The sequence below is a fragment of the Magnolia sinica genome, chromosome 18 (assembly GCF_029962835.1).
Source record: "Magnolia sinica isolate HGM2019 chromosome 18, MsV1, whole genome shotgun sequence".
Taxonomy (NCBI): domain Eukaryota; kingdom Viridiplantae; phylum Streptophyta; class Magnoliopsida; order Magnoliales; family Magnoliaceae; genus Magnolia; species Magnolia sinica.
In genome coordinates, this window is record NC_080590.1 from 16,995,424 (window position 1) to 17,016,776 (window position 21,353).

The 21,353-nt window shown below is 41.5% G+C and overlaps 1 protein-coding gene across 1 annotated transcript; it reads left to right on the forward strand.

The window, feature by feature from the left end:
• The first annotated feature begins 15,238 nt into the window (after positions 1-15,238).
• Positions 15,239-20,600, forward strand: LOC131232488 (calcium-dependent protein kinase 13). The gene is made up of 5 exons (XM_058228754.1): positions 15,239-15,381; positions 15,801-16,870; positions 17,339-17,635; positions 19,440-19,853; positions 19,940-20,600. Exons 2-5 carry the CDS (start codon positions 16,285-16,287, stop codon positions 20,200-20,202), a joined length of 1,560 nt encoding a protein of 519 aa, XP_058084737.1. The 5' UTR covers positions 15,239-15,381; positions 15,801-16,284; the 3' UTR covers positions 20,203-20,600.
• Positions 20,601-21,353: the final 753 nt, after the last annotated feature.

Here is a 21,353-nt window from a genome sequence, read left to right on the forward strand (position 1 = left end):
TTGAAACAGGTGTAGTCGGAAATTCCTGTCCAATTGGCCGGACGCGACTTTTGCTGCGACCCTGGTGGGTGCCACCTCCATGTATGCCTTGTATATCTATGCTGTCTATCCGGTTTTCCGGATCATTTCATAGCATTCGCCCGAAAACGAAGTGAATTTAAATCCCCGAAAACGAAGTGAATTTAAATCTCAAGTGGACAACACCACAAGAACAGGTGGTGAATGACCATTAAAAACATTTTCACGGGCGATAAAAGTTTTGGATCAAGATGATATTTGTGTTTTCTCTTCATCCAGGTCTGTGTTACCTTATCAACAGGTTGGATGGAAAATTACCATTACCACAAACATCAGGAAGTTTTCAATGGTGAGCGTTCAATGACTACTGTTTCCTGTGGTATGGTCCAGCTGAAATTTGTATCTGCATCATTTTTTGGGCCCATGCCCAAAAATGAGTTGGCAAAACGATGAACGGTATATATAACACATACATGGAGGTGGGCCACGGGCAAGGTCCCACCCACATGGCAGCTAAAGTCCCGTTCACGTGTACTAGTCTCAAGAGGGAGAGAAAGTCCGCGGCTACACGCGTCTATAGAGAGAGAAAAGAGAGTCTTCGGGCTACATGGAAGAGAGAGTGGGTGCCAGCTATACTCATGCTCAGGGGACGCGGATTGCGTCCTACCCCGTACGCCGTTACTGGCAGGGCTACGTGGAGTCCGATATATGTTTTATCCACGCGGTTCATTCATTTTAACATATCGTTTTGAATACAGGAGCCCAAAAAGGGGACAGATCGAACCGTCAAGTGAACCACATTACAGGAAGCAGTGGGAATTGAACGTTTACTGTTGAAAATTTCTTGGGAACCACGGAATATTTTTTTTATCAAGCTGATATAAATATAAATGATATTCGTGTTTTCCCTTCGTCCACGGTCTTAAATGGCAAATGAACAACACGGTGGGCCCTTAGAAGGTTTCAACGGTGGTGTCATTATCACCACTGCTTCCTGTGTTGTGGCCCACTTAAGCCTTGGATCTACCTCCTTTTTTGGTTGGTTAATGCCTTAAAATGATATTTTAAAATAGATCGACGGGTAGATAAAACACATACATCATGGTGACTCCCACAGAGCGCCTGGACCAATCGGTCCTGGCATCTGGTTAAATCCGTCTACGTTGGATGTCCCTTTTAATATTCTATTGAATCTCAATCTCAAAGTTTACAACTGTATCCGTTTCCAACTTGCATTATACGTAATTTAGATTTTATTTATAAACAACATAAAATAACAGATGCATATATAGAACTGTTTCCCTTTTCTTACTTAAAAATCCTATCAAACATGGTCGAGGGCTGCCAACGGCTTAGCTCACGGCCAGGTCATGGTCTATCCAAACCCAACTCACAAAGTAAAACCCAGGCCTAAGTTTAGTCCGAGCCTAACGTGATTGACCCAACCTAAGTTTGGGTCAAGGTCGTGTGTGTGTATATTTGTGAACCACATTTTTGTGGGCCCAACAAATATTTATGAATGTTTTAATGGGAGGGTAACCTCTCTCAACTTTTGTATGTGGTGTGGCCCACACGAGAGATGGATTGACTTGATTTTTAAGCCCAAGACCCACCATGGAATGGTGCATTTGACTGATGGGGTAGATGTTTGGCACGCATCACGGTGGGGTGTGTGTGTGTGTGTGTGTGTGTGTTGGATTTGGTCAGGTCCAGTCAGGTCATGTTGGATTTTAGAACAGGGGAATTTGGGTTCGGCACCTTGGGTGGGAATTTAAGTTAGGTCAAGTTAGAGAGGTTGAGTCTTTGGTTGTGCTGGGTTGATCTTCAACCTTAATCCGGCCTACCCGAGTTGCACCCTAGGCAGTTCGTCGCATGTGACCAATCATACATTGTATTAACAAAATTGCCCTCGAAACCTTAAACGGGCCAAGCTATTCTTAGGCCATAATGATGGGTTGTTAGACACAGCACAAGCCTGGCATGATTAATTTTTGTTCCAGTTCTGGCCCTAGAACATACTATTTCAGCCCGAGCCCGGTCCAAAGCGAGCCAAGCCCGACAGCCCGCCCATTAAGAGCCTTATTTTTTATTCTCCAAAATTTGCTGTTTTCATTTCTTTGACCACCTTTTTAACGGTGGAAACCGAATCAAGTACGCAACATTTCCCATTTCTTTTTTTTTTTTTCTTCTGCCAAATGGAGTTTTGCTAATCATGGTCAATTCAGTAATGTTAGGGATGGCCATGTAGGACCTGGATCCCTTCAATATGGTCGCTTCGTTTTTTAATATGGAGCATCCAAATTAAGGCCCTCTCTATCAACGGTTCTGATCCACCATCCCCTTTGCCACGTGTATGATGATTAGTATAACTGTATTGAATCATATGAATGGCTCCTTTTGGAGTCTCAGCCCTGCTAAGTGGGTCATCTCCGTATAGCATGGTCATCGCTCAACCATGCCATCAAGAAAATGAGACCGTTCAAATCATTTCAAAATTTTCAACTGTCTCTTTAAAGATCGACATTGAAGAGAGGATGCCAGATTAGATACTTTCCTCTTTTCCTTGAAAGGGCATAAAAAAGTGGATTGTTTTAACCGTGAGAGAGACGTAAGAATGGTAATTTAGTCAAAGGAAAAGTCAACACCCAAACATCCGACCCGGATGTTTTTTGCTAGGGTTACAAGATACAGAGTCAGGGCATTACGCTTGATACACTCAGATATGTTACACATTGCATACACTAGTACATGTATTTTAAGTCTGAGGCCCAAAATCAAAGTGGTTTGCCCATTCTATCCTCTGATTCGTGGACACTTGTTTGTTGAAATAGGACCAGTAGACAATTTTCAATCTTAACCGTCGGATAAAATGTCCACCAATCAAATATTGTGATATTCAAATAAGCGTAATTATCTGTATCTAAACTGGGACCCGTAATTGGAACAGTCGAATGTGAATTGATTGAACTCTACAGATGCAATACCTATGCGACTGCGTATCATCCATCACTCCGTGCCGGAGTATCAAATTTTTCTTGTGTTTTTAACGGAAACGGATTGGCTACTCCCCCCGCCACCAGCCCGGTGGCTGCTGTTCGGTGCCCACCATGATGTATATGTTTCATCCATTCCGTTCATCAATTTTTACAGATTAATTTAGGCTATACGAAAAATATTAGAGGAAATAAATCTCAGTGGACAACACCACAGGAAAACAATAGTGATTGGATATCCACCATTAAAAATCTCTTAAGGTCGACTGTACTTTTTATTTGACATCCAATCTGTTGATTAGGTCATACAGATCCAGATGAAGGGAAAAAACAAAGATCAGCTTGATCCAAAACTTTTATGGCCCCTGAAAAGTTTTTAATGGTCTACTTTCATTCAATACTTTTTCCTATAATGTGGTCCACTTGAGATTGAGCTATACCTCATTTTTTACCTCATACATAAAATTATCTATAAAAATAGATGGACAGAATGGATGAAACACACATCATTGTGGGGCCCACAGCACACCGACCATCAGCCATTGGCTGGTGGCCGCGGGAGTAGCCAATCCGTTTCCGTTTTTTAACCTTTCTACGTGGACTTTTTAGCTCGACCGTTGCTCTAAACTCCTTTTAACGGTCCCAAAACTGGCCCCATTGGATAGGCTCCAATTTCAAAAGGGCATAATTTTTTTTTAGCGTGGATCATCAAAGAGGTGGCCCATTTATCGGACGGTTTGGATCCATTGGCATGTGGAATGATCCAATGTTCCACCATGGATAGGAGAGTCAAGAGACTTAGAATCCCCTGGTCCACCCATATTTAAAAGAGAGAAAATTGATACTCCGGCAAAGTGGATGGATGATACGCAAGTGCTTAGAAATTAATAGGAAATGGAGAAGAGTACCGTAAACCAAAAATCACGCTTGTTTGACCATCTGATTATCAGATTACATCCATCTGACCGTAAAAAATGAAAATATCCAATGGTGCTATTTCAACAAACAAGTGTCCATGAATCAGAGATTAGCAATTTGCAGCTAATCTGATTTTAGAACTATAACCCAGCGAGAGTGGTTTCCTAATTTAATCATTTTAATTTGAATCATTCAGCACAAGAAAATTTTGAGCGCCTGCGCATATCAAGCACCCTACTCTGCCAGAGTATCAAATAACTCCCTTTTAAACAATCTAAACTTATAATTTCAGCCAGTAGCAGTTGACTTTGTTGTCCTAATTCCATGACATAGGCTTTATAGTTCTAAGTTGGTATAACAAACTTGTGTTGGTGGTGTGTTCCATTCAAACGGATTAAAATAATTTCATCACGAAGGCCACACCTGTCTAAGAGGCATGCCCATTTACATGCATGCACACGTGCTGGTAGGAACATGCATGCAAGATCAGATCTTTCCATCAGATGGGTTATACGGTTTAGATGATCCGCTGGCCTAAAATCAGATAGTATTACACCTCTTTTGGGCGGCAGCTACCAAACAAATGGACAGTTTGGGAGAACTTGTTCTGACCATATGAATGAAACTGCTTTATTTTTTAGGTAGAAGTTACCAATCATCATATCTAACAAGATGGAAAGCTCAGATCTTGCACATGTGTTTTATGTTGACACATGTGCATACTTTCAAATGGGCAGGGCCACACGCGTGGGGACTTGAAAACCATGAATTACTAAATGGACGTTCTTATTTTTATTAAAAAAAGATACATGTTGATGAAGAGTCGAAAGCACCGTTACCCCATTTACGACATGATCACTCGATCCACTTCTCATAGGTCTGCTAAAATACCACACACGTGAGAAGCCCCGTCCATCCACACTCATGTGTGCTAGATCTGAGCTTTACAGTCATCAGGTCTTCTACATAAAATAAATAAATAAATAAAAAGGTCGCTTTTGCTCCTCGTGTGAGCCAGTGTACAAAACAAACGTACAACAGCTAAGGCAGTTCTTGTTGTATTTTATTTTAAAATAATATTAAAATTTGATTTTTCAAATTTTCGGTGGTTTCTCTCCATATTTAAATTTTAGTGTTTTTGAGGTGTGGCTTTTGGTCCCACATCGGATTTGACAAAAAAAATTCTCTTGTTTATAAGATAGGATTTTTTTGTCTTAGGCTTGAGCCCCATTCAGGGGGTATGTGAATTTAGTCTTATGGGGGCTATGACAATAGCTCTAATTTATGTCATTGACCACACGCGCGTGCGCTGAGCCGAGTCCGTGTCCGCGTGCGCGACGCAACGCGATGGGATAGGACGGGCTGGGCTGGGCTGGAAGTGGGCACGGGTGCGGGTGCGGTGTGAGTGTAAGTGTACTCGCGTGGGTGTGTGTATGGGTACTCGCGAGACTTTATTTGCGACAGTGTACTCACACTGTCGCCTTTTCGTTTTATACACCACTTCGGAGTCTATATAAGGACTTCCGTTCTAATTTCAAAAATACGAAAATCTTTCTCTTTTATAAAACTCTCTCTGTTATTCTGATTTAAGAATTTTACTAAGTTCATCGCTGAGTCAACTCAGCACTTCCGAATTAAATTGCAAGTAGTTCGAGCCCACGTACAGTGAGTGCACCGTTGAGACCAGGTCATAGTTGTTGTATCCTGGAGGTCGATTGCTCTGGAAATCTGTTGCACTTGGGACGCTGTCCAAGAGGAGCAAATTCGATTTCAAGCTGAGTGACTCAGTCACGCCTCGACTCAATTCAATAAGTCTTTTTTCTCAAAAACTTTATTTTCTTTTTTTGGTTCTCGATTTTTATAGTCTATTTAATTTAACCAAATATTCCAACAGTTCTTTTCCCACAAAGCATTTGTTCGCAGCCCACCTGAGGAGGACATGGATTCGGGGGATCCAGAGAACCACCGAGCTCAGCAGATCCGGGACTATGTGGCCTACTGTGATGTATGTGTTTTATATCCACGTCGTGCATCTATTTTTTTTAGCTCATTTAAGGGCATGATCCAAAAAAATGAAGCACATCTAAATCTCAGGTGGACTACACCACACAATGGTGATTAAATGCCCACTATTAAAATTTTCTTAGGGCCATAAAAGTTTTGAATCTAGCTGATATTTGTGTTTTCCCTTCGTCTAGGTCCATGTGACATTACCAATAGGTTGGATAGCAAATAAACATTAGGGGGGGCTTTAGGAAGTTTACAATGGTGGGCATTCAACCACCACTGTTTCCTATGGTGTGGTCCACCGGAGATTTGGATTTGCTTTATTTTTTAGTTCATGCCTTAAAATGAGCTGGCAAGATAGATAAATGATATGAATATAAAACACATATGTTGACGTAGAAATCTGATCGACCCTTACTAGACTTCCGAGATTTGGCACACGAAAAAGACAAAGGAGGCTCTAGATATAACAGTGGGACCCTTCGATGCCTAAGTCAGAATCAAACAAGTTGGATCCAGTAAAGATGATGGTTCATCAATGCGTAGAGTTGTGTATATGTGTACTTTTCACCATTGGATGAGTTTTTATTTATAGCCCTGTGGAGTCAATTACGTGGGTAGAAATGCTCCTTAATTACGAGTGTTCATTAAGCATACATTTTTTGACCGTTTCGTGAGATCTTTGATGATGATAATGTCAAGTGGTCGGGATTAGATGAAACATGTAGTAGGAGACCGAGGTCAAACATTCAAGTTAACCTATACAGTCGTCCTAAGGATGAGTTTTCCGACTGGACTCTCTGGTGGGCTGTGGCCAAGCTCCCTTTTAGCATTCGAGTAAGTTACCGACTAGTTCGTGAATGTTGTATTAGAGCAATGGGACCAAGCCGAGCTTCCTTTCTTAGTAGGACATAAACGAAATATGAAATGATCATCCTCTTCATCTTATTGTACAGTTTATGGGCTTTCTCACAAGTATCCAAGCAAGACATGCTCAGTCCTGTATGGAGTCGTGCTTCTGAGGCTTCTCCAGGAGATATGACCGGTAGCTTGGGCATGAATAGGGCCATGGAAGGGCTCGATGTTGTACAAAGTATAATAGTTTCACTTTCTGATTATTGAGGAGCTCATTGGTCATGACTAGCACTGGTCAATCACATGACATGTGTAGATATCCAAGCACTTCTGACTAACTCATTTTTACCCATAACAATATACATCAGGATGGGCCTCACAGTTGTGGATCCTCTGAGCTCAGTGATTCTTCGAATCCACAATTTCGCCAGCCACATTTTAAGGCTAGAAGATCTAAACAGTGCAACCCACCTGAAGGAAAGGAAAGCCGTTTGCCTTATGGTTGCATGTCAATGTGCAAAGCTATGTAAGGTGTGGGCACTGCAGATCTTCCATTTGCCGGTCTCTATCTTCCCGCACCGTGGGAAGCCATTTCCTGCAAACTAGCCCTACCCATATATTATAATCTAATTTATCACTCTTTTTTCTTCTTCTTTTGTTTTTATTTTTTAATTTTTAATTTCACCAACTGAATTTCAGTCATTCGATATCTTTGCTCTCAGTCAACATAATTCTCAAACCATTTACCATCCACCCTATGGCCCACTTGATGAACAGTTCAGATTTCTGTGCCATCACCACGTCTAATTTGGACGTTTATATCTGCCATGTCTTGGCTTTACTGAATCAACCCTCATAGTTGAGTTGCCCTTGTCAGACAGACTAAAGAGAGAGGTTTTGAAAACGAATGCATCGATAGCCACGAGAGAGAGAGAGAGGTTATGAAAATGAAAACTGAGAGAGAGAGAGAGAGAGGTTATGAAAATGAAAACTCTTATATTACTTTTGTAGGCAGAAGGAGGGCTTTACTTTTGCTAACGTGGACAAAATGATTTCATATGGATAAGATCAATCCCGTCCATCCACAGTGCTATCGATCCTCATTCCAGCTGGGTCCCAAAAACGGGACAGATTCAACGCTCAAATGCCATACACCATCAGAAATAGTTGAGATAGGATTTTCTATCATTATAGTGTAGGGTCTACTGTGCGTGTGTGTCACCTAAGATCTACACATTTCAAGATCCATGTTGGTCACATCACCTAAATTTGATTTTATACAGTTCCTATGGTGTGGCCCACCTAAGTCTTGGATGTGCCTGACTTTTAGAATCCAATGTGAAAATATGACCACACACCTAATGATGGGCGAACCAAATGCATGATTGTCACGCGGCTATATATTATTTAGTGCAAGTCAAGCCCTCCGCATGCCTGGGCAAGTCAGCTACCTCTACTGCTTTTGGAAATTAATTAGTTATACAATCCTCGCTAATGTTGCTCATGGTCCTTACATATCTCCATCTATCAGTGTATCATATGTAGATCGTTCATTTGGTGGCTCACACATACGTTAGAGATTCATTGGGTGGCTCCAAGTGGCTTAAAATCAGGCTGGTCTTCTATCAGGTGGGCCATTATCTTATGGAAGGAATGGATGGTTAGAAAACCTACAATACACATTCAATCGCATGTGTGGGACACTGAATGAGTGGTCTCTCTTCTCTTTTTATAGGGATGTACACGAACTGAGTTAGCTCGATTAGCTCCCTCGATTCGACTCGAAAATTTTTTATTAGACTCATATCGAAGCTGAGTTCAAGTTGAGTTGAGCTGATTTTTTGAGTTTGAAAAAAATTTCGAACCAAGCTGAGCTGGACAGTTAGGCTTGAGGATTGAGTCGAGCCAAGCTCAAGCTATGGTCAGCTAAGCCAAGCCAAGTCAAACTATGCCAAGCTCGACTTGGTTCGACCGTGTACACCTCTACCTTTTTATATTGTGGGAGCTTTACTAAGTCCACTTGTGCTCCAAAGGATGATAGATGCAACATCTAAGCCGTCTATTAGGTGGTTCTAGTTGCCTCTCAATTTCAAATTCAATTATGGGGCATGTGTGATATGTGTGGGTATGTTAGAACCAATTGTACGGCTTGATTTCAATCAAACAATTTTGACCTTGAGCGTTAAGATATGCCAATACGTCAAATTTAACGGTATATGACCGAGATTTAGAGAAATTGGCCACTTATTCAACCACTCATAAGATGTTTAAGATAGTGAAGCGATTATCGGAGGGTAAGGTTCATCCTCCGAAAATGGGTTTCGCCTTGCCTTTCATACAAAAGAACTTTCAGCAAAACACATTTTTGAAAGGAAAAAAAAAAAAAAACTGCACGTATTAAAATAAAACTCATCTTATGTATGAGCGTAGATTTGGATTACTACTAAGGATTATAACTATTAGATTAATGTTATTCTTAATGTTGAATTAGGCTACCAGTTATGCTAAGGAACTAAAAGATTGATTATACTAAAAAATATAAAGAATGATTGATAGGACTGTAAATAACTGATTATACTAAGAAATACAAAAGAATGATTGATAGGACTAAGTTGGGATAGATTTAATTTAATTGGCTTATTTGATTGAGTCGGATGCACTTTCTATTGTCCAATGGTTACGAAAATCGCTTTAGCAAAAGCATCACCCGGACCTTTTAGATTATTCTCTCTTTTCAACACTTGTCCTAGTAATTGCTTGTAGATCTTTTCTCGTTTGATCACAATTTGTCTTCAACTACTCGGCCACATCTTGTCATCAAATAACGTGTATTACTTGAGCAGCATCGGCTGCCATTCTCATAAAATGCGCTCCTAATATCTTTGCAAATTTTATACATACTGTATACTTCTTGTGCAATAATATGTGTCTTTTCCTAATTAACTCTCCTAAGAATGATTAAAAATAACGTACAACAATTCTCACTTAATGGATATTCTCTCTCAAAAATAAACAAAGTTTATTTAGAAATTGGCCTAACAATGTAAAAAACAATTCGACAGTTGAAACACTCTGTGGAACTATTTTTCAGCCTTAATTTTGTTTAGTAAATGGTGGCCCACCTAATGATCGGACCTGCTTGATTCTTGGGCGAGAGCGTTGACATTCCCATTCGATTAATAGAATACATCTAGTTGCAATGCAGTAGGTTGGCGGATTTGGTGGTCTGTGTATTAGCAGCCTTGTACACACGTGTGGGATTATCAACGCACTGTATTACGGTGCTGGCCTGATATGCAGCTTGTAGCTTGCACACGCGTGCCACATTTCCGTGCATGGATGCTCGTCGCATTTTTCTCAGGCAACATCCGATTGACTATAGCTTTGGAATGGTGGGAAGAAGCAACATAAGATGGACTTTCGTGTCCCGCGTGGTGTGGAAATTTGTACTCCATGATCTAGAGTTCTACATGTGAGATCCAGACTGTCCATCCTAAGGATCCCATGATGGATGACCCATTGTCCGAATTACTTTGTTAGATGATCCTAGTTCCCCATCCTTTCTACTATTAGTTATACAACGTTGGCTAAGGTCCCAGTTTAAGTGCGACCGTGGCAGACAGGTGTAACATCTAAGCCGTCCATCAGGTGGGTCTCACGTTGAGGCTCGTTCTCGCCAAAAAATAAAAATAAAATCATGCTATGGCAGTCATCAGGTGGGCCGCGTTAGAAACAGGTGGACTACTAGACTTCAGCTATGTTGGGTCCTTATTCTTGTTCCGGTGGTAGGCTCTCAGGAGTTTCCAACACCGGGTCAAGGGTTCCAGTAATATAGGTGGTGAAATTCCACCACACCGTGAGTGTGTGCGTGCGTTTAAATTTTTTTTAAAAATTATATATATATATATATATATATATATATATATATATATATATATATATATATATATATATATATATATATATATATATATATATAGTTGTTATAAGGCCCTATTGGGCAATGCGTCCCATATCACATAGGCGTCGGCCATCCAGTCTGCCAGTTGAGCTATGGATCTGGGTGTCTACATTTGTTTGTTAAACAGTTAGGATGACCCGATTCTTGAGCAGGGCATCTACGTAGTGGGACCCATGATGGATGGATTGGATTTAGCAGCTATCTCCAATGCTGGACATGCGGTGGCGCGTACATGAGTTACCATGTACATTTTTCGTTTTTTTTTTTTTCTTTCTGTCAGCTTGTTAGTATACCCCACTGTCAGTTCACACCTAGCTGTTAGCCACCCCACTAGGAATCGATACCAAGACCTACTTGTTGAAACGAGGTATCTTTCAGTCTACCCCACTCTCAGTTCACACGTGAGCTACCCTGTACTTGCGCACTGTTGCAATGCTGCTACATGTGGACGGGATTTCCTGCTTCGTAAGTTCTGCGCTGGAAACTTAGATGGCCCACCGTTATGTTTGTGAGAAATCCTTTCCGTCAATCTGTGTTTTTGAGCTCATTTTAGGATTTAGTACAAAAAATGAGCCGGATCCAAGACACTCACATGGGCCGAGAACGTGAGGATTGAACGTCCACGGTTAGAATATTCGTGGGGCACAAAAGTTTTGAATCAGTCTAATATTTGTGTTTTCAGTTCATTTCCCCACCTAATGGATGTTTCAACGGTACGATTTTACCTACCCACCTTTTCCTTTAGTGTGGCCCGGATCTACCCAATTTTGATCTCAAGTCCTAGAATAAGCTAACATAACAGATGAACACGGTAGATTTCTCAACAAAACTCATGGTGCACCCCATGTGGGTTCTAGTGCAAGAGCTTACTGCGAAAGGCTCTGCACTAAATCCGCTTCTCCGGCTGTAAATAGCGGGGCACATGGCTGCTCGTGAGCTACTGTCTCCAGTCTCCATATGCGTCAATGTGGCACGTACGTGTTAGATCTGGGCCGTTTAACGGCTGGGCCTTAATCGGTATGTGCATTGACCATGAATCTAGTTGGTGGGATCATAAGTGAGTCACACAACTAAAGAATGTACTGAATTGGTAATCTTGCATGATGGTTCAGTTACCATACATGTAATGGGCCTAGCCTAAATTCTAAATCAGGTCATATACACGGTGGGACCCACCAGACGAACCATTCCGAACTCGCACAAGTGTGGGGGAGCCGATTAGGTGAGACCTTGACTGTGGGGCCTACTATGATATATGTAACTACATACATGCCGTCCATCCGTATTGAAAGTTCATTTTAAGGTATGATCCAAAAAATAAAGTAGATCCAAATCTGAGGTGGACCATTATACAAGAACACAGTGGTAATTGATCATTAAAAACTTTACTTGGACCACGAAAGTCTTGGATCAAGCTAATACTTACCTGGTCTCTTCGTCCAGCTCTTTGTGACTTTATCAAAAGATTGGATGGAAAATAGACATTCCGGTGGCTCCCATGAAGTTTTGAATGGTGGGGATCCAATCACTACTGTTTCCGTTTCGTGTGGCATGGTCCACATGAGATTTGGATCTACTTCATTTTTAGGATCATGCACTAAAATGAGCTTTCAAAACTATTAGACGGTGTGGATTTAAGGCACACATATAACTGTGAGCCCCACAGTCAGGGTCCCACCCACCTCGGTGGATCCGGGGTCTCACTTAGACTATTCTCGAGGACCACCATCCCATTTGTTTACGCTATTATATTGGACGCGGTTCGCATCCTACCCCCGTCTGTCTCGAACGGTCAGTTCTGTGGGCGGGCGGGGCCCGCCGTGATGTCTCTGCTTCATCCAATCTCTCACATCATTTTTAAGGTACGTACATGAAAATAAAAATACGGCAGATGGAACGCTGAAGTGGACCACACTAAAGACGACTGTTGCATTTAATGGGACGGGGATTGCGTCCTACCCGGCCGGTCTCCAACTCGGAACAGGCAGGAGGTTTGATAGGCCACCGTGATATATGGCTCTTATCCACACCGTCCATCTAATTTTCTGTATATTTTAGAATATAAGCCTAAAAATGAGACACATCCTAAGTGGACTACACTACGGGAAGCAGTGGTTATAATAATTCTTACCTTTTAAACTTTTCTAGGGCCCACCTTGATGTTTATTTGCCATCCATCCCAAGGTGAAGGTAAAACACAAATATCAGCTCTATCCAGAACTTATGTACCCCTAGGCAGTTTTCGGCGGTGAGAGTTTAATCCCCGCTGTTTAGTCCACTTTGAGCCCTGAACAGCTTCAGTTCCGGGCTTATACCCTAACTGCCGGTTGCCAGGGTAGTACGCAAACCAGTCCCATTTAAGGCCATGTGCATTTAATGCAACCAATTTTATTATTTGTTGTGGTCCAATTGAGCATTAGATATTTCTCATTTTTATAGAAATATCTTAAAATGATGTGACAGAAGGGATGGATGGCGTAGATATACAGATAAATCACAGTGGGCCCGGCCACAGAATTGCCCGTTCGTTGCGAGAGACGGGAATGGGTAGGACGCAATCCGCGTCCTATCATATTATAAATAAAGGTACAGAAACTATTCAATGTTCCTCTAGTACGCTGAAACGTTTCCCGCTTCATGTCCACGGGTTTTGTAGCCGGAGACGCAGCACTTCCACGCACACATTCAAACGCATCACACATGAAAACCCAGGAGCTTGTTTGAATTATTATCCGTTAATGATGTGAGCCCTACCATGAAGATGTTTTGTACAATATAATATTCCCATCCCCTAGTTGGGTCCATCCCTATCCGAAATGAACGGAAGGTGTAAAGAAGAACTCATCATGGTCCTTAGACATGTGGACGGAAATGAATATTGCACTAGGTAACACTGACTGTAGGACTCACCTTATTCACGGTTCAGATTTTGACGCACGGGTGCATGGATACGTACGTACTGCATGCAGAGTTGTGTGTTGAGACTTGAGAGGGTGATGTGTGGTATGTTTTCAAACCTCTTTTTTTCTTTTTCATTTTTTTTTTTTTTTAAAATCCCAACAGCGCTAGGGTTCCTCGCCCTACGTTACTTTCGCTGACTGAGAGCCTCGAGAGTGGAGATTTCGTACGATCCATACCGTACATCAGGTACGCTGTGTCATGTTCATTACCATGTAACCCAAAAATCATGATGATACTACACTCAGGTGTGCCCCACGTGATGGAACGCTCACCGTTAGTTTTGTATAGGGCCCACCTTGATGTTTCTATACCATCCAATATATCCATCTGATCTGCCTCATCAGGATGAATAATTGTCAAAAATGATAGTACTCAAAAACTCATATGGGCCATACTACGTGAATTTAAAGGTTTCATTTGTAATTTTATGCGGTGGCCTGTATTATTAAGAAATCAGCCTAATTTTTGGAAGGTCAAACATGGGATAATGTAGCTGATGGACGGGGTAGATTTCCTTTACGTTAATTCATTTTGCCCAACTGAGAAATGTGAGCTGGAAGGACGTAGGTGGCGTACGCAAGCATTTCCCATTTCCAAACCTCTGCATCTGCATTTACACCTCACGCAAAAAACAAAATACAGCTGAGAATTTACAGAAAATCTCGCGACAGGGAGTAATATACTCGGGTTTTCATTTACTACAAGTGGGGCCCATTAATCAGTGATCCAGGCCATTGGAATATTTCATAACACCCTGGAAAATTATACCCAAATTAGTTCAAGACTACATGATAACAGTTTTTCTTTGGTTGAAGATGGAACTTTTCTATCTGGACCGTCTATTTTTAGGCCAAAAATCAAAACTGTAGAAAATTTGTATATATGGGTTTTTCTAGGACGACAAAACCATCCAAAACGGACCCCAAAAGATCAGTGGTCCAGATCACTAAATCATAATACCAATTGTCAGAATTTACAACGTGGGCCGAGGATCCAATAATTCCTCACGCCGAAAACCTCAAACCACATTTCCAAGTTCGCTTCCCAACGAAGTTTCTTTCGCTCTTTTGAAAAATGATATGATAGATCCGTCTCTATCATAGTACGATATATCCACGAGTTTACCGTATACGTGGTCAGATAAAAACTGGATCTGAACCGTTCATCTTATAAAAGCTTGTAATCTTGCACATATTAAAAAAATATATAAGACAAATCGTTACAATATGGACGGTAAATTGAAAAAAATTTAACGGTTAAAAATCATATCAGTTATTTGATGTCTACTATGTTAAAAAAATGATATTATAAAATCAAAATCCATCCATATAACTTAGATTTATTTCGAATTTATAGATATATTATTCAATATTCAGGTGTACGAAAACGAACGGTTGGATCGTATTATGATAGGTACGACTACATCATAACATTTCGAAACTTTATTTATTCTAGTTAAATCCGGTTTTGATGTCCGCGTCTGGATGATGAAAAGGCATATAAAAAAATTTTAAAAAAATGAAATAAGTGGCCGAGATTCGAAAAATGGAAGCAGAAGAACATCCCCAACCGGAAAACCCGTGAAAAAGGAGAAGCTCCGCGTAGAAGCTCGATCGAGGACCAAACGCCCGGCAGCTTCAACGAACGGCTTCTACAAGTGTTTTCCGGGTCCGTATCTCTCTCCCCTCTAGATTTCCGGTCATGATCCCGTTTCGTTACTCGAGTCTGAGTTTTGAACTCGGAACGGAACGGAATCAGCGGAGAAATCGTATGCGACCGAGCTGCATTCTGAGATTTTTAGTCTTCTGTTCTTCTTCTTTGAAGAAATCAGATCTCTTGCAGCGTTTTTGTTTTCTTTTGTGGAATTGTTTTTCTTTATGTAATGATTAGCTATTTTTTATACCTTTTATAGGTCGTAGAAGACGATCTAGGGTTTTGATCTTCAAATACGATTTTTTGCTCTTTTTTTTTTTTTGGGAATTTCAAAGTGAAGAGGAATTCCTATTTCTGTGATTTTGATTTTGGGAATTCAAGTTCTAGAATGGAGCTTTCTGTCTGAAAATTGTAGGACTTCACGTGGGTTTCAGGTCGGGGCAACTGGTGAAAGTGCTTGGGAATGATGAGATCCAGGGCTTTGTTACGGTTTAATGGCTTCTAGAAGAGGATCCTTCGGGTTCGTATTTCTCACGATACATGTCGTTGTCAAATTCCAACTGTTGGCCCTGGCTGTGAGAACTCCTTTGGGTGCGGAGTGTTGACTCCATCGATTTTGAATTCGTATCCGTTCGAGATGTTTGGGTTTGACTGTAATTTGCACTTACGAAATTTCCACGAAGGGTATTGAGAAAAAAGAAGGATCCGGACACGACAGGAGCTGTTGATTTTGAAATTTATTTTTTTCCATAGAAAGGGGTTTTCTTTTGGGGATGCTTTCACACGAAAGTTTTCTAGTTGAGTTTTGGATTTTTAGGATGGTGGGGGGGTTGAGAAGCAGAAAATAAGCTGGTGTATGTTGTAGATTTCATTGAGTGACTTGGGGTTGTTTCTATTAGGGAGTTTTGAATTCTTGTTATGGCTGTTGCCAAAAGCAACAGCAGCCTGTCATCAGTCTCATCGTGCAACTGCTACAAGGTTGCCAATCTGAAAGATACCATTCTCGACTCAAACTGTTCAGCAAAGTTGGAAGATCGATATGTTTTGGGAGAGCAATTGGGTTGGGGGCAGTTCGGTGTCATCAGGGTGTGTTCGGATCAGCTGACCGGAGAGATCTTGGCATGCAAGTCCATCGCAAAGGATCGGTTGGTCACGCCTGATGACATTTGCAGTGTGAAGCTAGAGATTGAGATTATGACTAGATTGTCCGGGCACCCAAATGTTGTGGATCTAAAGGCAGTTTTTGAAGAGGAGGATTATGTGCATCTGCTGATGGAGCTTTGTGCTGGGGGTGAGCTTTTCCACCGATTAGAGAAGCATGGGCGGTTTCCCGAATCCCAGGCCCGTATTTTGTTCAAACATCTGATGGAAGTGGTGATGTATTGCCATGACAAGGGTATTGTTCACAGGGATTTGAAACCGGAGAACATCCTCTTGGCAACAAAATCATTGTCGTCACCCATAAAATTGGCAGATTTTGGTCTAGCAACCTACATCAAACCAGGTATACTCTGGATTTCTTCTTCTTCTTTTTCTTCTCAGTTGAGCTGTTGTGACTCCTACTGTTTTGTATTCTAAACAAGAGGGATCATTGAATGTTTGATCAAGCAGTTTGCTCAGCCCGGCAAATTGTTTGTATGGGGCCTCCAAAATGCTCAGATGGTAGGCCCCTGCATGGACATAAGCATACCAAAAATCCTCCAAATCAAATGATCCCCGTCCAATTAGCCTGTTAAATATGAGCCATTGAATATAATTGTCCATTTGCAGGCCCCTGATCAGATGCTGGGATCATCTGATAAGGGAGATGTTGGTACATAGCCCATCCCATGATGGGGTCCACTATATGAACAGTTTAGCTTACTGAAAAATGGATCCACACAGTACTTTCCCATGCTGTTTCAAATGAAGAATGTTCTCTCCTTCACTTATAGTGATTCTGTAAACAATTGTTTCTATCTACATTCTATAGGGCAGAGTCTACATGGGACTGTTGGCAGCCCATTTTATATTGCCCCAGAAGTACTGGCGGGGGGCTACAACCAGGCTGCTGATGTGTGGAGTGCTGGGGTTATCCTTTACATCCTTCTCAGTGGGATGCCCCCCTTTTGGGGGAAGACTAAGTCGAGGATATTTGATGCAGTTCGGGCTGCTGATCTCCGTTTTCCACTTGATCCTTGGGGTTGCATATCTGAATCTGCCAAGGACTTGATTACCAGAATGCTTTCTACAGATCCTGTTCAAAGACTTTCTGCTGCACAAGTTCTAGGTAAGATGGATAATTTTGATGCATCTTAACTTGATATTTCTGTCATGGATTCTGCATGAATTATTCCCATGTAAGGTTCTGAAAAACTCTTTATTGGTTTTACTTGAGTCAAGTTGATAAGTGAAGTTCTTTTGATGTGTCTGAAGAAGGTTTTTGAGGAAAACAACAACTGCTCTTATCCTTCCCTTTTCCATAAATTGGTTGGTCAGCCATCTCTCTCTGCCTTCCTTCCCATCCCCCCCCCCCCAGCCAAAAAAAAAAAAAGAAAAAAGAAAAAAAGAATCCCTATTTCCTACATTAATATTCCTAATCTATTTGCTGATCAAGTGGGTCACATATGAACAATGAAAACATTTAAAATGAACAAAATTAGTGGTCTACATTCAAGATGCATGGGTTGCTTAATTGAGGGTCAGAATGACACATGTAGGATATAAGACATGCATATGAAGTCGGATCAAGACGGGCTAGGTTGGGCTAAAATGACTTGAGGCTTCCCAAAAATTTGAATAGGCCATGCACGTTAGGCCTAAGCCTGGTATGCAGGCCAAGATAATAGGTCCAAACCTGATCCGAAGGTGAGTTGAGTTCAGCGGGCTGCCTGGTCCATTGCCACACTTACCACAACCACACATGAGAAATATGTAAATTAAAATTAAACTGCCCAAATAATCGGCCCACTTTAGATGGATCTTAAACCAAACACATGAGAAATAAATAACTAAATTTAAACCGTCCAAATAGTGGCGCAACCTTAGGTGGATCATAAACCAACATAAAACAGTGAAATCATATTTTAATTGTCAGATTTGTGGATGCCCAATGGAAGATATTTTGTATATGTAATTTCGATTCTAGTACACTACCTTAGTTTTTAAACAGAGTTCACAATTGTTCCATATTCACATGCGTTTACCAAACAGGGTTAAAAAGTTGTACAAAATGTAACTATTATGTTTAGTTACAATCTTCTTATTCTTCTTCTTCTTTTAGCCATAACAAAAAACTTTGTTGTCTCCAAACAGCCCCTATGTAGATAATGACATCTGATTGGACTAAGAGGAATCTTTACACGCACGCGCGCGCGCACACACACACACTCTATCATTTTTTCTCTGGTTCTAGGTGTGATCTTGTTGTCGCTGACTGTTCAAAAAGGGAAAAGAATCTTGTCGTCTCAGATTTCTTAGATCCTTATCTAGCTATATGAGGCCACACTGAAGTCATGGTACACCATATGTTTCTTTTTCGTCTCTCTTTTCATCATTTCCTCGAAATCATGACCTTAGAGAGTCATGGATTTTATTCCAGTGCGATGATTCAATGAGAAATTTTCTTAGTATTATGGTGCAAGTTCCTCTTTGGGACCCAAGTAACCCCAACCTATGACCACCAATTGCTGTTAGATAGAAGCAGTCCACCTATGGATTGCACACAACCCCCAAATCTCCCTGGTTAATTGATCGCATCCATCTGATTACGGGCCTGCAAATTGGACAGGAAGACAAATGCTCTTATCCTCCATGTTGCAAGCCCTTAATCAGATGCCTATGGTCATCCAAGCCAGGTGATTTTGGGGGCATATGCAAATACAGTGAGCCCTCCTATACAATAGTTCACTACTGTCGAAGATGGATTCACCTGAGCCCCATGGGAATTCGTATTGTAATACAGTAAGAAGAAATCTTACTGGGTCATGGGTAATCTTCCTTCTGTTATGATTGTAAGCATGGAGTTCGAAATGGGAAATATCAGCAGTCTCGTGCTTAAGGTTTTCTTTAGAATATTGGCTTTTCTTTTGCAGACCATCCCTGGATAAAGGATTATTGCTATCAGCCGGAAGAACCATTTGAACTTCAGAAATCAAATTCTGGGCAACTGGGATTGGGGATCGGCTCTTTCTCTACCCCGAAGAACTCTGCAGATCGTGACTTGAGCTTTGGCTCTGGGTCCCCTGTTCTTCGTGGGGTCCCACTGGAGCATTCACCAGTGTTCACTTGCAAATCATCTTTCTCTTCCTTCTTGATGGATAACACTCCTTGCTCAGCATCGGCATGCTTCTCATTCCACAGCTCTTGCGAATCAGATGGCCCAGGATTCTCTTCTCCAATTCCAACATTGCCCAGCTTCCAATTTTTCAGTCCGTGTCCTCCGAACGAGCAAGGGGACACATTGGCTTTCACAGCCATCAGTTCAAAAGTTAATATGATTCAGAGAGGTACAATCTCCCTCCTAAGTTACCCTTTCTGCTACGTATTTCACCCACTGGGAACTCAAATGTCAATTGTTCTGTTGGGGTTGTAGATGCCAGCTTTGGGAAGCTCTTTATGTTGCCGGATTCTTCTGCTTCTCATGAGATGGGGGAAACTGAGCACAAAGCAGCTGAGGTTCGAAGGGGAGGGGCAACCATGTCTAGAGCATTAGGTTTCCACAGCAAGAGGAACCGCACAATTGGCCTCGGGGAGTTTGAGCAGCTGGATCTCATGGTGACTGAGTCAGTCATTCGCTGGGCATCATGCACTCATCTTCCAACTGCCCCGTCTCTGCGGTCCTCCCTCGTTTGTTGAAGTGATTGCTAAGTGATGAATGGCTAGATCTGATGCAGTTAACAGTTTAGGAGTCGTCTCACATACCGTATTGATGTATGGTTGGATGTTGTGGTTTGATCCACATGCTGGTCAAACTGTGTTGCAATTCTTGGCCAGAGTTAGTTTTGTGGGGTTGTGAAGATGAGTGAAAGGTTTTATTGGAGTGTAGTTTGTATTGTAAGTCGGTTCAGTGCTTGATTGGGAACATGCTGGGGATGAGCCCCCCAAACATTTTAACCTAAATGAAGCTTGATAGTGCCAACATTGATATGATAGTGTGAATTTCTTAATTTCTAAACCTGACAGCACCCTCTCCTTTTTGATGTTGTAAATTTCTGTAATCTTTCACTCAATATAATTTGCTTCTATCGATCATATATGCTTTATTGTTTATGAAGTCATCAGCAGGGAGTTGAGCTAGAAGCTAGAGTGAATATTTTCATCCTAACTTGCTTGGGAGTTTATGACTGTTCCGCATGTAATAAGCTAGGAGGTAAGATTATGGTGTTCTAGGCATCTATTAAGGTTATTTATCAGATTGAATTTTGTACGGGTGGCATGTGTGCCAGATCCGAGCTGATCACCCCACGGAGCACATCTTAAGATTGGCTGGAGCCTGGAATTCATGCTGGTTGGACGGTCCTAACCCCACATTTAGAGGACTCGAGGAAGGTACATATGGGTCAAGAAACAGGTTGACCAATGTTCCCTTGATTATACATGTTTTGTTCCAAAGAAACCTCCAGGTAGTTGTTCAGGTAGAGTGTGAGCTGGCCTTATGGCCCATCCATGTTTCCTGTAGAATCAATGGTACACATCTTCATGTGTACCTGGTCAGATTCACTGAAAACCAACGATGGATGAGTCAATCAACTCGACTTGTTCGAATTTGATCTGATACATCACCGTGGAAAATGGACAAATTGGCTGACTCGGGCCAAGTTGCGAGCAACTTGAGCAAAACAAAGCGACATTGGAATTTTAGCTGTCGCTCGTTTTAGGTCCGAACATATATAATATCCAAAATCTCCCAAAATCAAGGGCCCTTTCTTTCAGTAATTCTGACCCCTACAGGAATCCGTGGTTTTTGTTCTTTCGACTAGGGTCATTGTCTGGACCTCCTGCATCTG

Bases quoted from the DNA above. Each gene is read 5' to 3' on its own strand.
- LOC131232488 (XM_058228754.1), top strand. From the start codon at position 16,285: ATGGCTGTTGCCAAAAGCAACAGCAGCCTGTCATCAGTCTCATCGTGC. The intron at 17,636-19,439 runs GTAAGATGGATA...TTTCTTTTGCAG, and splicing joins TTCTGCTGCACAAGTTCTAG to ACCATCCCTGGATAAAGGAT. The intron at 19,854-19,939 runs GTACAATCTCCC...TTGGGGTTGTAG, and splicing joins AGTTAATATGATTCAGAGAG to ATGCCAGCTTTGGGAAGCTC.